At 46.3% G+C, this 16,574-nt stretch overlaps 1 protein-coding gene across 1 annotated transcript in view; it reads right to left on the bottom strand.

Annotated features, from left to right (window-relative positions):
• The window catches only part of ERICH6 (glutamate rich 6), a 34,598-nt gene extending 28,272 nt beyond the window's left edge, over nt 1-6,326 (bottom strand). Inside the window, exons 1-2 of the mRNA XM_077348688.1 lie at nt 6,159-6,326; nt 3,716-3,770 (exon numbers count right to left, since the gene is read on the bottom strand). Of these exons, the coding sequence (XP_077204803.1) occupies nt 3,716-3,770; nt 6,159-6,201 (98 nt within the window). The 5' untranslated portion in view covers nt 6,202-6,326. The remainder of the gene's footprint in view (nt 1-3,715; nt 3,771-6,158) is intronic.
• Between the last annotated feature and the right edge of the window lie 10,248 nt (nt 6,327-16,574).

The raw sequence follows: 16,574 nt of genomic DNA, 5'->3' as shown, positions 1-16,574 counted from the left end.
AAGAAGCTGAGCCAATTTTGATAAAGGCAAAATTCACTTTGTTGTAATTGCCATTAAGTACACGGTCCATGTCTTCTTGAAGGATGGCGTGCCATCACATGACACCAAAGAGTCATTGCCACATTCCTTCCAGATGAAAGGGTCTTTCTTCAGATACTATGCAATACGTGACTCAATATCAACCCAATAAGCCCAGCACTTCTCAAGGCTCTTTTCAGCAACGACATCACTTAACAATGGGGGCCCAAACACCAAATGGTTCTTGATGGACTTAAACAGGCCACCACAACAGCACCAGTCCAACACTACTTCAATCCTGTAGAACAAACAGAAGCCCAGGCTGATAACATCTAAGGATGATCTCGGGGCATGTCTGTTTCTGAAAGGGAGAACAATAGCAGATGCATCTTGTTTAAGACAGAACACAACTATGCACAATTTGAAAAGGAGCTCAGCCTTAACTGTCAGGCCCCAGAGGGTACTACAACGAGCTCTCTGCTCACCTGTACAACCCCCCCCCCCAAAGAGCACTATGGTCCATGGACCAAAACTTGCATAAAGTCCCTGGCCCCAGAGAGGTGAGGCTGACCTTTTTCAGCCTGGCCCTGGCCTGGTGGAATGCTCTGCCAGCCGAGATCAGGGCCCTGCGAAACCTTAACCAGTTCCACAGGGCCAGCAAGACAGAGCTATTCTGCCAGACCTATGGTTGAGGCCAGGAAGGTAACACCCACAACATCTAACTGCCTGGCCTCCCCTGAAGGATCTCCAGAATCCATCGGAACATCATGGGAAGATACATCAGCCCAAGGAGGATACTCTCTCAACATCTAATATTTGATACTTTTAATGGAGGACATTGAACTGCTTTAATGTAAATTATGGTTTTAAATTTTAATGTGACCTGCCCTGAGCCTTGTCGGAAGGGTGGGTTCAAAAAATAAAGACGACAACGATGATGATCCATGGTCTAAGTACTCAATGGACACAAAGATTAAAATATGTTCAGACAGAAATACAGGGTTATGGTTTACAATCTGATGAAAGGAAGAGTTATTACAGGGTAAACCCTAACTGCTGACAGCATTGCAAATTTGTGAATTTTTATAATTCGTAGAGGACAGAGCAGCAATGAATTTAAAACTCAGAGTTAGCAAACCTTGGCTAATCAAGTCTAACCTCTTTGTGGGCTAGTGAGTGTTGCTTTTAAAATTGGGCATGGCAAGGCAAAGCCATTATTAAAATAAGAAACATATCATTATTCTCCATTTAATGCAAATACCATATACTTAAACTTCTACAATTTATGGGAGTACAAGAAAACATAGAGTATCATTATGGTGGGTGCAAGGGTGAATTCCAAAAACAATCCAATTTGTACAGTAGTATACACTGTATACTTTCACCCTATGTCAACTTCCTTTCTTAAGGCCAATGTTTGCATTTATTATAGAAATATTTAATTATACAGTTCTTTTAAGATGCTCTACTCAGTTCTGCCTGGTCAACAGAGATATTATAAATGTTTCAGACAGTAATTTCTGAAACATTATGTTTCAGAGAGTAATTTCTATATATGATACAATAAAACAGTTGTGATAACAAAATATCAGTTTGAAATATTATACATTAGGTCCAAAGTACTAGGCAAATCTTTCTAGAAACCTCAAAGAATTTCAGATTTGCAGAAAAATCTGAAATCTAGAAACAAACACAACACGGTGGATGGACCACAAAATGATAAAAGGAGCTCCTGTAGCTTTAAGAAACAGGTGCCCTCATTGCTAGGCAACCAGAAGAACCCTGCCAGAATTCTAAGTGTGTTTTCAGCTAGGCAAGGGACAAGGCTCCTTCCAGGGTTGTTTTGGCCTTTGAGGGTAGACTTATTGGGGCTAGGCCTGGCAGCAGCCACTGGCATGACTTACTTGGGCCTGGCTGCTTGCTACTGCTCAACAGCAGCCACCCTGCGAAAGCCAGTTCGCTGGCAGGGGCTCATGGGAATTGTAGTCCATGGACATCTGAAGGGCCGCAGTTTGACTACCCCTGCGTTAGAACTTCACAGCAGGGTTTGGGAAACTGAGGCTTAAACCACCCGTCTGCCACAGAAGCTCCCTAGCTGACCTCGGGCCATTCATAGCTGCCACAGAAGCTCTCTAGCTGGCCAGCCTAACCTACCTCCCAGAATCGTTGTTAAGATAGGGGAAAAGGAGAATGGTATAAGCTGCTTAGGTGCTTAGAAAGGAAGGGAATAAGTGAATTAAATAATAAATATAACTGAGGGTGGAAGGCAGCTAAAAGGTAGGTTGGCGCATGGGAGATAAGTAAACAATGAGATAGGGAAAGGCAAAAGGATATGGGGATTGCCAGGAGAGAGCAAAGAAGAGTTGGTTCTTATATGCCGCTTTTCTCTGCCCAAAGGAGGCTCAAAGTGGCTTAACAATCACCTTCCCTTTCCTCTCCCCTGTGAGGTGGGTGAGGCTGAGAGAGCCCTGAGATTACTGCTCGGTCAGAACAGTTTTATCAGTGCCGTGGCGAGCCCAAGGTCACCCAGCTGGCTGCATGTGGGGGAGTGCAGAATTGAACCCGGCATGCCAGTTTAGAAGTCTGCACTCCTAACCACTACAGTGGAAATAATGTGTGGATGAAGAAACGGGAAAGTGGGGTGCCCCCTCTAGGTCCTTGAATGTTCTCTGTCATTCTAGTGGAGTTGGAGGGGGTGTGAAGCTGGGGGGGAAATAATAGGTGGGTAGGAGGGCAACAGAGAAGGAAGCATGGAACTGTGTAGATAAGGGGGCAGATAAAGTTAGCCTAGCTGGTAGGGTAAGAGTTGGGGGGGACACAGGAGTCAGGGGCATTTTATGGTATCTCCCAACCTTCACCCTGGTTTGAAGTTATCTCTTGAACTCACCAAGAGTGAGTTTTTCATCATGTTTCTCATTGTTTAGCCTACTCATTGTTTTTCCTGAATTTGGACAAAGTAGTGTTGAGTAGAGATTCTATCAGTGATCTCTGTGTGTGTGTGTGTGTGTGTGTAGGATCAGGGCTTGAAACAGGGTTGTTGTTTTCTTTTACCCTCCTTTTTCAAACATTCCCCCTAAAGAAGAGTTATTGAGAACTTGATATTTTGCACACCGTTTTGTGCTATTTGGGTTGGTCCTAAAAGGCGGTTTCTGGTTGAAGTATGTCTTCATATCAACATAGTACCCTGCAGTTTATGGAAATATAGAACAGAAGACTGTTGACAAAACTACACAAAATACAGTACAAGGTCCACCATCAATGCTAGATCAGACCAGAACTGCCGTGCTAGATCAGACCAGAAGAATATTTAGCCAGAATCCTGCCTACAAAAGATGCCAGCCAACCAGACTCAAGAAACTTACCAAGGAGATATGGGGGAAACAACCATTTTTAATATTTTAACCTCAGCACAGGCTTGTTTTCACTAAACATGAAGGTTCCTTTTTGGGTTGTTATACACATAGGCTTACTCTTCATCTTTAAAACCTTCTGAGCACATGGCCATCAAGCCAGCAGGGACAACTAATTCTGTAAGTGAATAATGTGTCATATGAAGAGGCACTTTCTTTTATTAGTCCTGACCCTCCTCTTGTGACTGGATGGTTCTTGAATGACAGTGCAGCATCCTTGCAACAATGGGACAAATAATGACACTGAAGCAGTGAAAAAAATAAGAAAGGTTTTACCATTGACTTACCCTCTAGAAATATCAGCTGCTGTGGCTGAATTTTCTTTTCCCAAATCTTCATTCTCTGTTAAACACAAAAAACTGTAGGCGAGCTGGCTTGAAATAAGTTACTAAATGTACCATTGTACACAACAACATGGTGTAGTGAAGAAGAATTGTTTTTTAAACCCCACATTTCACAGCCCAAGGAGTCTCAAAGCAGCTTACAATCGCCTTCCCTTTCTCTCCCCACAACAGGCACCCTGGGAGGTAGGTGAGGCTGAGAGAGCTCTGACAGGACTACTCAGTGAGAACAGTATCGGGGCTGTGACTAGCCCAAGGTCACCCAGCTGGCTGCATGTGGAAAGGCAAGGAATCAAACCTGGCTTGCCAGATTAGAAGCCACGGCTCTTAACCACTACACCAAGTAGTGGTTGGTTAGTGGTTCAAATTGTTTCTAGTCTAGTGGTTAAAGTGGCAGACTAAGAGATGTAGGTTTGAATCCCTATTCTTCCAGGCAAGCTGACTGGATAACCTTGGGCCAGTCATACACTTGTAGCCTAATCCACCTCACAGGGTTGTTGTGAAAATACAATGGAGGACTGGAGAACTATCTAAGCCACTTTGGCAGGGTATAAGTGGAGTATAATACAAATACAACAAATGTATCTATATAGTTTCCAATGCTTTAGTAAAAGATGTGATTTTAAAATTACACACAAATGCTTGGCAGAATATTGGCTTTAATCTCACCAAAGTCAGCCATGGTGACAGCCACAATTCCCTGCATACTTGCAACTAAGCTCTGAATTCAACAGTTTAGGAGGACTTTAATCCTCCAAAATAAAGGTAAAGGCATCTCCTGTGGAAGCACTGGGTCATGTCTGACCCTTGGGGTGATGCCCTCTAGCGTTTTCTTGGCAGACTCAATACGGGGTGGTTTACCATTTACCCCCCAGCAAGCTGCCTTGGAAGGATGGAAGGCCAAGTCAACCTCCAGCCGGCTGCTGTGATTGAACTCCCAGCCTCATGGGAAGAGCTTCAGACTGCATGTTTGCTGCCTTACCACAAGAGGCTCTTGGCCAAAATAAAGTTATGCCCACTTAAATTCATTGACCCCAATAGTATAAATCAATTTAAGATTGCATTTAGAGTCACTGCAGATTTTAGTTGCTCACAAGGAAACAAAAACACCGGCAGCAACATTTCAGCACCAAAAAAATACAGAAAAGTTCATTTGTTTGATATCTCTTTTGAAAACCTGAACAATGTTCTTGCTTGTACGTATGGAACTCTTTATATCTGTTAGAAAGAGGGAGTTTGTGTTCAGGGATCCTGTGTAGTCAAAATGTACCAAAATTATAATAAGCACTGCCTGTGTGTCGCTTTGTGAAGCATCACTCTCCCTCTCCTTATCTTGATGGGGAATGGGGGAACCCACAATTCGCTGCTTCCCCACAAGCTCAGGAGGACGTCCAGGTGTGCGCTCTGTAATGTGTGAACCGCCCATTCTGCCTGCACAACCTTCCCCACCCCCTGTGCCTTTACCCCAGACTGTCACAGCGAACCACTGATGAATAGTGCAGGATGTGGCGGGGGGAATTTAAATTGCAAGCCTTTCAGAGGCAGCGACTGAAATAACTTATGAGGAAATGGCTGCAAGCCGCACTTAACCCCCCAGGGCATCGAGCGGGACGAAAATACAAATCGTAAATAAGCCTGGCTTGTGACGTCGCGGCGGGCGGAACTGATCGGCGCTGCATCTCAACCCCAACCCGCCCCCCCCCCCCCCAATTAGGTCCTGATGACGCGGGGGAAAGGGGCAGGGGACGGGCTCCAGCGGTCATAGCGCCAGGACGGCGCCAGGGGGCAGCACAGCGCTGGAGCTCCGTTTGGAGAGGCGCCACCGCCGCGGGAAAGGCTGTAAAACTTCCTGCAAGTAGCGCCGCGCGGCATTTGCAAAAACCAGCTCGCCTCCGGGGAGGCAGATCGGATCGAACCGCGAGCCCCCTTGGCCTAAAGTGCATCTTGCCCACGGTGGGCTGAACCAAACACGCCAGCCGAGGGTTGCCAGCTCCGGGTAGGGAGACACCTGAAGATTTTGTTGGAGGGTGGGGTGGGGTGGGGTGGGGTGGGGTGGGGTGGGGTGGGGCTGCAATGGGATATGATGCCGCAGAGGTCGCCTTCCCAAGAGGCCATTCTCTCCGGGTGAACTGAGCTTTTGCAAAAGCAGGTCTCCAGCCAGCACCTGGAGCCTGGCAACCCTCCTCCAGTGCCCCTGCCGGCGCCTTTGCACCACGTGGCATCCCCGGGTTCTCCCTCCCCCTTCTCTTCCCTCCCCTCCCAGGTTCGCAGCTACCCTCCCGGGGCACCCCGGATGCCTCCTCCGACTCTTACTCCCCCACCCCTCCCCTCTTGGGTGCTTTTCCTTCCGTGTTTTCCAGGGTCCAGGGCGGAGACGCTGGAGCAGCACCTGGCTCCTGGGCTCCGTCGTTTTCGGCAGCGCCTTCCATCATGCGGTGCACCTGCTCGGCCCTTGCAAAGCGCAGCGTCTCGGGGGCGGCGGCCCCTTTAAGGCAGCCTGGCGCGCTCGGCGCGGCGGAGGTCTCCGGCCTCTGTGACGTGCGCTTCTTCGCGTTCTTGTCTCCCGGGCGACGGCGCCGCAGCGTCAGACTCAAAGGAGGCGGAGGCCGCCCTGGCCGAGGCCCGGCCCGCCTGCCGCCGTGGTCGGGTCAGGTTCAGTCCTTCTTTTGCTCCTGACCTGGTTGGAGCCCGGCTCGCTTGTCCTCGCTTCTGTTACGGGCCGTGGGAACTCTGCCACGAGGAGTCCGCGCAGAGCGGCTTCAAAACTCCAAGGCTAGCAGTTCTGCAGAGGGAGAATTTCCCAAGTTCAGTTCCCCTGGAAAAAGCGGCTGCTTTGGGGGTGGTCGCTATGGCCTTCTATGAGGCTTTCTCAGCCAGGGTTTCATGGACCCCTGGGGTTTCTTGACGGCCCTGGGAGGGTTCCCCGAATGGGTGGGAGTCAATTTTAATTTTTTACACTTTAAAAAAAATGGTTAAACATTTATTGGGTGACCTGACCCTATACCTGCCCCCATCCCAAATGATCAGTGATGGGCCTGTAGGGACTGGGAAGGAGAGCGGCCCCCAGTGGGCATGTCCACAGCGACCCTTCCCAACCATCAAAATCAGTCCAGTAGCACCTTTAAGACCCAACAAAGATTTATTCAAGGCTTGAGCTTTCGAGCGCCAGCCCTCTTCCTCAGACTAATTGTTGGTCTTAAAGGTGCTACTGGACTCCGGTTTTGTTGTGCTACTCCAGACCAACACGGCTACCCATTTGAATTCTTCCCAACCATATTCAGCACAATTGCACCGCTTCCGGGGTTTCCCGAAGTCTGAAAAATGCTTCAGGGACTTCTCAATGGTCAAAAAGTTAAGAAAGGCTGCCTTATATCCTGCTGGGATCCTGGCTCTCCCTGAACCTCACCTCCAGGTTCCGTCCCCAAAATATCCAAGGACTTCTCAATCCAGAGGTGACAACCCTAGCACTGTGTGGATCATTTGCACACTCCATAATCAGTGGTAAATTTTTAATATGCCAGGAGTGAGAATTATTGCCATCCTCCCGTGACTTATAGAGGTCTCAAGGGGTGTAAACGCGAGACCCCCTTCCTTCCTTCCTTCCTTCCTTCCTTCCTTCCTTCCTTCCTTCCTTCCTTCCTTCCTTCCTTCCTTCCTTCCTTCCTTCCTTCCTTCCTTCCTTCCTTCCTTCCTCCTTCCTTCCTTCCTTCCTTCCTTCCTTCCTTCCTTCCTTCCTTCCTTCCTTCCTTCCTTCCTTCCTTCCTTCCTTCCCACTGAAACAGCTATGCCTGTGGGCCCAGCAGGGCCAGTGTCAAAAGGTGGATTCCATTTTGGAAGAGAAACGGGTTCAAAGCAATGGCAGCAACAGGTTTGCACAAATGAGCCAGCTCCCTACAGCTTTAATTGTGCTGCAGGAAATCCAGTGGAATAGAAAATACATGACAGTGGGTGCGTTGGAGCCACCCCAATCCTAGAAAACTGTTGTTGGGCTCATTAATGGAATAAATGATTTAGTAGCATTTTTCTACTCCTAGGGTTGCCAACCTCCAGGCAGAGACTGGAGATCTGGGATTACAACTGATCTCCAGGCAACAGAGGTCAGTTCACCTGGAGAAAATTGCTGTTTTGGAAGGGGGACTCTGGCATTGTATCCCTTTGAAGTTCCTCCTCCCCTCTAAAGCTTGCCACCCCTAAAATCACCAGGTATTTCTCAACCAGCAGCTGGCAACTATTTACTTCTGGTTTTGCAAGGTTGTGTAGGCATTCAAGGGTGTGGTCCATGCACAGAGGAACAGCGACATGTCTGCTGGCCCCAACATCTGTGGGTTAGGTGGAAGGTCCACACCCGTGCAAAACACAGGCTCCAGTCACACACAGCCCCACTTGTATCTCTTGATGTCTAGATGCTGTGACAAACAAACCCATGTGCACCTTCCAGCCTAACTGCCAGATGCCGGATATGCTGTGCTTAGAACAGTTCAGAGCTCAACGATGCTGATCAGCAGGCATAATAATAGTGGTTAGGAGTGTAGTGGTTAGGAGTGCAGACTTCTAATCTGGCAAGCTGGGTTTGAGTCCGTGCTCCCCCACATGCAGCCAGCTGGGTGACCAAGCAGTAATATTAGGGCTCTCTCAGCCTCACCTCACAGGGTGTCTGTTGGGAGAGGAAAGGGAATGCGATTGTAAGCCACTTTGAGACTTCTGGTAAAGAAAAGTGGCATACAATAACTAACTCTTCTTAAGAAGTTGTTTTTTCTATCCTTTCCACTACCTGAAGGAGTTTCAAAGCAGCTTACAGTTTCCTTCCCTTCCTCTCCCACAACAAACAGCTTAAGGAGTAGGTGGGACCGAGGGAGCTCTGAGAGAACTGCTCTGTGAGAATGGCTCTTAACAGAGCTGTGACTAGCCCAGGGTCTCCCAGCTCTCTGCATGTGGAGGAGTGGGGAATCAAACCCATTTCTTCAGATTACAAATTGTTCCTAACCACTGCACCTAAATGACAACTTTTGATCATGCACAGAAATAACATGTCCTCCTGCTATTGACGGAGTGAGGGGTGACAAATTTCTCTAACTTTTGCTCAGATAGTAGAAATTGGATAAGACTCTTAGCTTCCAGAATAAGGTCCCACTTGTGGAGGGACATCTGGAGGCACCTGGCAAATTGTACTTATGTTGACATTAAACATATATTACAATACTATTTTTGCGTTCTATGAAACTTTTTGTTGCTCCATATAGACCAAATTTTTAATCAAGAACCCCCTTGGTCAATGGTGTCCTGCTTTACCAGTGTTGAAATCTGGTCACCTTATTCCAAAATTGTTTTTTAAATCAGAAGGCCTAGTTTGCAGGAGAGTATATACTTGCCTGTATTTTGGATAATCTTGTGGAAGGAGGATCCCTGTAGCCAGGGTTGATGTTATGGTTATGTTGAATTGACAATCTCAGGGCTAAAGGAAGAAGTCCTGATTGCTCAAGTAGACCATTGGAGGCTGGGTGGGAGGGGGAGACATGGAGCAGCTTTTCAGAACCTGTCAGCAATTTTTTGACGGCTGGCTCCGTGGCTGCAGGGTGGTCTCGTGGGATGTCCAAGGGGGGTAGAGATCCCCAGGTTATTGGCATCACCTCTCCCCACCTGCAGGGGGAAGTTATTTAATCTCATGTAATTGTATTGTTCTCTGTGCAGGTACTTTTGGGGATCTATCCCACCCATGTCAAAATTGTCTTTCTATTCTTCTGCAGTTGAATAAAAATCATAAAAGGTTTTCCAGCCTGGTGGTCGTTCTATTTGGGCATTGCACACTAGGCAAGCCACCCTAAAAAGGCCAGACTAGGCCCTGGGCCATCAATATGATTTCACAAAATTGTGATGTGAATGATCTCTGGGGGATATTTGTTCACAAGCAAGCGTTAGGAGGGTTTTAGTGTTCAAACCTGAGTGGTGTTGTGGTTACAGAGTGTCGGACTAGGATCTGGGGGTTGGAATGTTCAGTCTGCTGTGGAAGCAGGCTGTGTAGTCTAGGGCAGGGGTAGTCAACTTGTGGTCCTCCAGATGTCCATGGACTACAATTCCCATCAGCCCCTGCCAGCATTTGCTGGCAGGGGCTCATGGGAATTGTAGTCCATGGGCATCTGGAGGACCACAGGTTGACTACCCCTGGTCTAGGGGCAGTCAAATGCACTCAGCCTGACCTACCTCACAAGGTACTGTTAAGACTGTTAGTGTGTTATTGTATAACTAAACTAAATCATACAAAACCATTCTTAGGAATATCCCATATATGATAAAACACTGAAGTTTTTTTCTGTGCAAAATGTGCATATATATTTTAGTGCCACAAGCAACAAAAAATCCCACTCTATGAATAGAACGTCGACTCCACCCTGTTTGGTGAATGGAAATTTTTTGACTGATCAGAGTTGTTGACATAGAAACATTTTGAAAGTTTCCAAGCAATTCTTTTGTATAACCCCTGTGGGATACTCCCATCTATTTTTATATGCTATGAAGAATCTATTCAGGGCAGTAAAATTGAACATGTGCATACATGTATGCAAATCTGGAATATAAAATTATGATTCCAAACCATTTTATGACAGTGATGAAATAAACCAGGCTTTCTCCATCAGGGTTTTGTGAAACTCTGGGATTTCTTGGTGACTTTGGAGAAGTTTCCCGAATGGTTTAGAGCTAATTAATACATTTTTAGAATCTGTCAAACGTTTACTGGGTGATATGACCATATATGGTCATGTTGACCCATACACCCCTCCCAAAATGGCCAATGATGGGCCTGAGTAGGCAGGAAGGGAGGGGCCCCAGGTGGGCATGTACAGCTATGCTTCCCAGCCATGTTCTGCATGATTGCACCACTTCTGGGTTTCTTGAAGCCTGAAGAATGTTACAGGGGTTTCTCAACAGTAAAAAAGTTGAGAAAGGCTGAAATAAAATGAGGGCTACTTCCAGCACAATTCCTTATGCGCAAAAGACTAAATTTATTGGCATTTCTATGCAGGGAATCCCATGAATCCTCTGTCCAGGTCATCACATGTGAGAAGAATGCTCGTGCCTGTTCATGCAAACTTACAAATTGTCCCAGTGGTACCAATTAACCTCCCTCATCAGCAAATGGAAATGTTTGCATTTCATTGGGATTTAAATATGTAAAGTATTTGGATAGTAAAAGAAGACGAGTAAAGACGAACCCAACAGTGAGGGCTGGAACTGGGATTCAGCATCCTTTCCAAACGGAGGATCTGAGCCCCAGAAGAGTTGCAGAGTGGACTCTTTAGTTCTGTCTGTGCCATATGACAAATACATCCCCCCCTCCCACATTTATCTTATTATCGTAGCCAGTTCTTTGCTTGCACATCTGTGGAACACATTTGAACAGACGTCAGCCTCAAGAGTCAGTTTGTTTTTCTTATAGGGGATTTTGACTGTCCTTTTAAAAAATATGACCATGCATCTCAAATCTCAAATACATAACTTCACATTAAAGAATTCGTTTTAGGCGATTTCGGCTGGAGTCCTAGAGGTTTCCTGACAATAAGTCCCACTGAATAACATGAGCCTTACTTTTGAGCCCACCTATTGTTCTATCTGTATTGTACGGGGAATTTTTATTGTAAACTTTCACAAGCCAGCTTGGTCCGGGAGCAACGGTTAAGAAACAAATAATAAATAAAATAAATAAATATTAAGCCCCATTTATGTTCAGAGATCCAGGTCTGGGCTATCCAGTTCTCATGAACACCTGATGACGTATTAAATGCCAAAAACCAAACTGTCATATCACTTCCATCGTTACAATGCATTTCAACAGCACCCTTTCCCATGTTTAGCTGCCAGTCATCCAGGGTGATGAAACTGTGTGCGTTCAAGAGATCAAACAGACCTACGGTGAGATTTGCAATGGAGCTGGTTTTAAAGATGCCTTGAAGGGGAAGGAAACATTGACTTAAATGGGGAAACCCGACATGAACAGGATACGGAAAGAGTTCAAGAACAGAGGTGCTTTCCTCATCACAAAGTCTGATGCTTCTTCTGGGGGAAATCCATCTCATGTCCTTAGTGGGACCTGGCAGCCTCTCTGCTTGCTCAGATGGTTCTCATTCTCGCCTGGAAACCTCACGGACGAAGTTATGGGCATTCTTTTCTTATGCCGTCGGTTGTGCTCAGTTATCCTCTGCATTGATATGGTCAAAAGGTGATGTTTGGCCATTGACACCTCCATGTTTGTCCCTCTGGCTCCTCCAGGAGAGAAATGCAAAGACCATCCTGGGAAGTGACAGGAAGAGCAGCTGTGGACATTGCTGGGCAGGCATCCTTGCTTCCAATATCCCGGTGAGGTCACTGTTGGAATGTACAGTAGCTATTCTAAGGACAGTGTCACAGTTTAAAGGCTCCTGAGCCGGTGTCACAATTTAAAGGCTTTCCAAGTTCTAGGAATCTTACAGCCCTCCTGGTCCAGTAAATCTACCCCAGGCCAATAACACACAGAGAAGCACATGAAAATACATGTCCCCAAAGGTCTCGTTCCTTCACACCCTGCACGGGCATCAACACTGCAGTTTAAATCTGTGTCGGTGGAGTTGTGTGAACAATTTGAGATAGTTCACAACAGAAAAATGGGCTCTTTTGAGAAAGCGTGGGCACATTTTTCTGTCAGCCGCCCCATCATATCAAATACAGAAGTGGTTTTAGCAAGTGCTATGCAGAGGCTTAGTGCAGAATTTGAAAACAGAAAAGGAAACCTAGCTTTTAGTCAAATTGAACCTTGGCCTTTAGTTGCTGGCCTGCCATTATGAGCAGCAAATGTCCAGAAATTGCAGAACCAGTCCATGAATCAGATCAGCCCAGGGCAGAGAAGTGCAAATGCGGAATTCTCAAGATGCTGAGAAAGATCCAGGGAACTTTACAGCATCATATTCTTGATGTTTTACTCATGGTGAATCTCTCCAGGTGAACTGTCAGAAAGGATTTCAACTCCCCTGAGAGTGGCAAGTCATTTATTATGGAACACAAACAGCTGCATGGGGCAATTTGGTTCTACCGCAAAGTGAAAATGCAAGACCTGGGCAACAGGTTTAATCTTAAATCAGGACTACCCTTCTTAATGGGCCACATTCTGTGTCTGGGACTCTGTTACGATGTCACAATATATGCATGCGAAATGCATTGAATGCCATGAAATAGTCTAAACATGTTATGTGTTATTATTCACGTACAAGGGTAAGAAGACCTTGCTAAGAGTTTCCAGCCTGTGTCAGAGCACTAGGCTGCCACCTTAAGAAAGTTTGTTTCCTGCTACCTCTCTTAATATGGTCATCTGAATTGAGAAAGTTGCTTGGAATAAGTTGTAGGTGACTAGCTGTGTTGATTTACCCTATAAAAGGAGTAGCACCTTAAAGAGCAACAAGAGTTCTAGGGAAGCTTTGACTCATGAAAACTTTTACCCTGGAAATATTAAGTCTTGTGCTGCTGAACTTTAATCTTGCTCTGAATTAGGTATTAGCCACTAGAATCACTTTTTAAAAAGGGATTACTGAGTCACAACACTCCCTGCTGTGTGTTTTTGTGTATCAAAACAGGTGTAGCCTTTTTAAAAAGGTGGCACAGACTTCCAATTGACAGTACCAACTGTTATTATCTGGAGGTTTTTAGCACACAGCATGATTCAGGGTCACAAATGGATGGCATTTTTGTCAAGTAACAAGAGCAGATGGTTTTGGACTCCAGCATGATAAAAGTGACTAGATATAAATACTTACAAGGGAACCAGGAGGATATTTAAAACCCACTTTTTCATAAGAAGTAGTGGGAGGCGTAAGGACCAAACCGTTAGATTTTAGCACAAGAAAATCAAGAGCAAGGTCTGGGAGGAAACCAAAGGGTCACCTGCCTATTGCAGGGAATAGATCAATGAACTGGAGACATTTGGCCAAGCCCTTCAAAGGTCACATTTTCCTTTCAGTGGCAAAGGTAGTCGTAACTTTTCTGGCTAACATTTCCATCGAAATGGAAACACTGCACAAAATGGAGGAGACCAAGAATACTCAGCATCTGGGTTTGTGGGTTTCTGAGATTCTTTAGGTTGAAGGAGGCCAAGGGGATGTCTGTGCAGTGACACACCAAGAAAGATGCACAGCCAGAAATATGCAGCAGGGAGATAGTGCAACATTCTTCCAGCCACCTTTTGCACTTCCAAATGCCAACAGGATGAGGTGACATCTGGCAACGTCAAACAACAGCTGTTCATCCTCTGTACGGGCAGCAATGTGAGACATCATTGGCTAAAACCCCAAAGGCCACATCAACAAACGTTCTGCCATCTGCGTACCTTATCAGTGTGCTTATTGGCAGGATTGTGCTATTCAGGGGAAGCGCACTGAAGCCCTGGTCAAGGAAATGCCGCTCATGTGTCCCCTTCCTTGGGCTTCTGAGATTTTGCCACACAAGCTGCAGGCCAGTTTGCAACCTGAGATTCTCAGGGGGCTGGATTTTGTACCCACCAGGTGTGGCTGCATTTGCGCTTTGTATCACAGAATATATGGAAGATCATGGCTAAGTCCAGAAGGTGGCCAAAGTCAGGCATCTTCCAGAGCTCCAAAGATCCCCCCCCCCCCGTTATACCTGTATTATCACTTTGCAGTGAGCACCTAAGAAGACCAGCAGGGCAATATAATACTAGTCCCTGATCACAATATAATACTAGTCCCTGATCACAAGTTACCTGGCTTAGGGACTGTTGTGCTCCGTTGGTGCTGATAATCTTGTGGAAGAGCCATAACGTGGCAAGGATTGCTGAACCACATAAGACCAAAGGACCAAAGTTTTCCATTTGTTCTGCCCAATTCCAAATGTCGTCTTTTCTCCCAGGCCTATTCAAATGCTTAAAGAAAGGTAGTATTTGCAGGAGAAGGAAGTTTTCCAATAGGACAATGTGGACTGCTTGTGTTTGGGCCTTTATATTTCAGAACAGAGTAAGGCACCATGCGCCATAGGCTCTGCATTAGCTTGCCATTGTATTATTTATTTAGTGTATGTATAGCATGTGTGTCATGTAGCCAAGAGATCTACAATTGTCTATCATGCAAGAGACATTTGGAGGTGGCTTGCCATTGCCTGCCTCTGCATCACAACCCTAGTAGTTCTGGACGATCTCCCCTCCAAAGACTAACCAAGGCTGATCCTGATTAGCTTCCGAGATCTGATGAGATCAGGTATGCCTGGGCTATCCCAGGTCAGGGCATTAGCTGGCCAAGTAGCCACAAGATACAATATAGACACTGCAAGGCAGACCTTGGCCAGATGGGAACTTGTAGGCTGTTAAGAATATTTAACACAACGTGCTTTCAAGCATTCGACATTAACTTGTGCAATCCTTTTAACACAGTGGTTCTCAACCGAGGGTTCAAGACCCCTTTGGGGGTCGAATGACCCTTTCACAGGGGTTGCAGCAGGGCAAGCAGCTTGAAGAAGAGTTGGTCCTTATATGCCGCTTTTCCCTACCCGAAGGAGGCTCAAAGCGGCTCACAGTCGCCTTCCCATTCCTCTCCCCACAACAGACACTCTGTGGGGTGGGTGAGGCTGAGAGAGCATGTGGGGGAGTGCGGAATCGAACCTGGCATGCCAGATTAGAAGTCCGTACTTCTAACCACTACACCAAGCTTGGCTGGGGGGATGCCATCTACACAACAGCCTTGCGTGGTAGATTGAGATAGAGTGTTTGTCTGTCTGGAGCAGCGGAAAAGAGTAAGATCGGCATGGTGGGACAAGAGGCAGAACTGAATTGAGAAACCCTGGAAACCCCCCCACCCACCCCAATGTATATACGATCAGGAACAATGGATCTTCACACCATTGGTCGGTTTCGGTTTAATCTCTGTGAAAGAACACTTGCATAATTTTATGGTTGGGAGGAACTGTATTAAAGGGCCACAGCATTAGGAAGAACCACTGTTCTAACAGTCCATTAACGATGATCCATGTGTTACAGATGGGATGGTGGTGAAGGCTGACAGTGACTTGCTTAGTAAGTTCATGGCACAGTCAAACTTCTGGTCAAGTATTTCCCAGTTCATCACTCAGCCCTTAAGCCACTGTGGCACACCAAAAGACAGTGTGGTTTAGCAGTTAGTGTGTTGGACAAGGACTGCAAAGATCCCATCAACTAGGAAGGTGGCTGGGTGAGATGGGGCCAGTCACTACCTCTTGGCCTAGCCTAACTTCCAGTGTTGTTGGGAGCAGGGGTAGTCCCTGCCAGCGTTGCTGGCAGGGCTCATGGGAATTGTAGTCCATGGACATCTGGAGGACCGCAGGTCGACTACCCCTGGTTGGGAGGATAAAATGGAAGTCGAACCATGTATTCTGAGCTGAGCATTTTCCAGGAATGCTGTATGTACAAAGAGGCACTATTCTCTAAGGTTGTTGAAGGTGGTAAAATGGCCCCTCCTGCTGCATGTGTAAGATCATGAAGGTTCTCATTTGGGAATATTCCCTGTTAATAACTTCCTGCAAACAGGAAGAAAGCCCAGCATAGTAAACCAACAGATGGACTAGAAGCTTTCTTCTTGCTTTACTACTTTTCTGTTTAGGCAAAGAAGCATTTGGACATGGATTCTATCACTTGCAGTCCAAGGTCTCCTTATCCAGAGTCATCTCGCTTGTCTATCAAGGACAATATTCCCTACTCTGACAGCCGATAGCTGTTCAGTATCTTGGATAGAAGTCTTTGACTTCACTTACTACCTGCCAAGGATTGAACCTGGGACTACTGCATATAAAGCAGATGCTCTAC

Source organism: Paroedura picta, chromosome 8 (genome assembly GCF_049243985.1).
Source record: "Paroedura picta isolate Pp20150507F chromosome 8, Ppicta_v3.0, whole genome shotgun sequence".
In the NCBI taxonomy this organism is placed as follows: Eukaryota; Metazoa; Chordata; class Lepidosauria; order Squamata; family Gekkonidae; genus Paroedura; species Paroedura picta.
The sequence above is the reverse complement of the archived record's forward strand: the minus strand, read 5'-3'. Positions and strand labels throughout refer to the sequence as shown.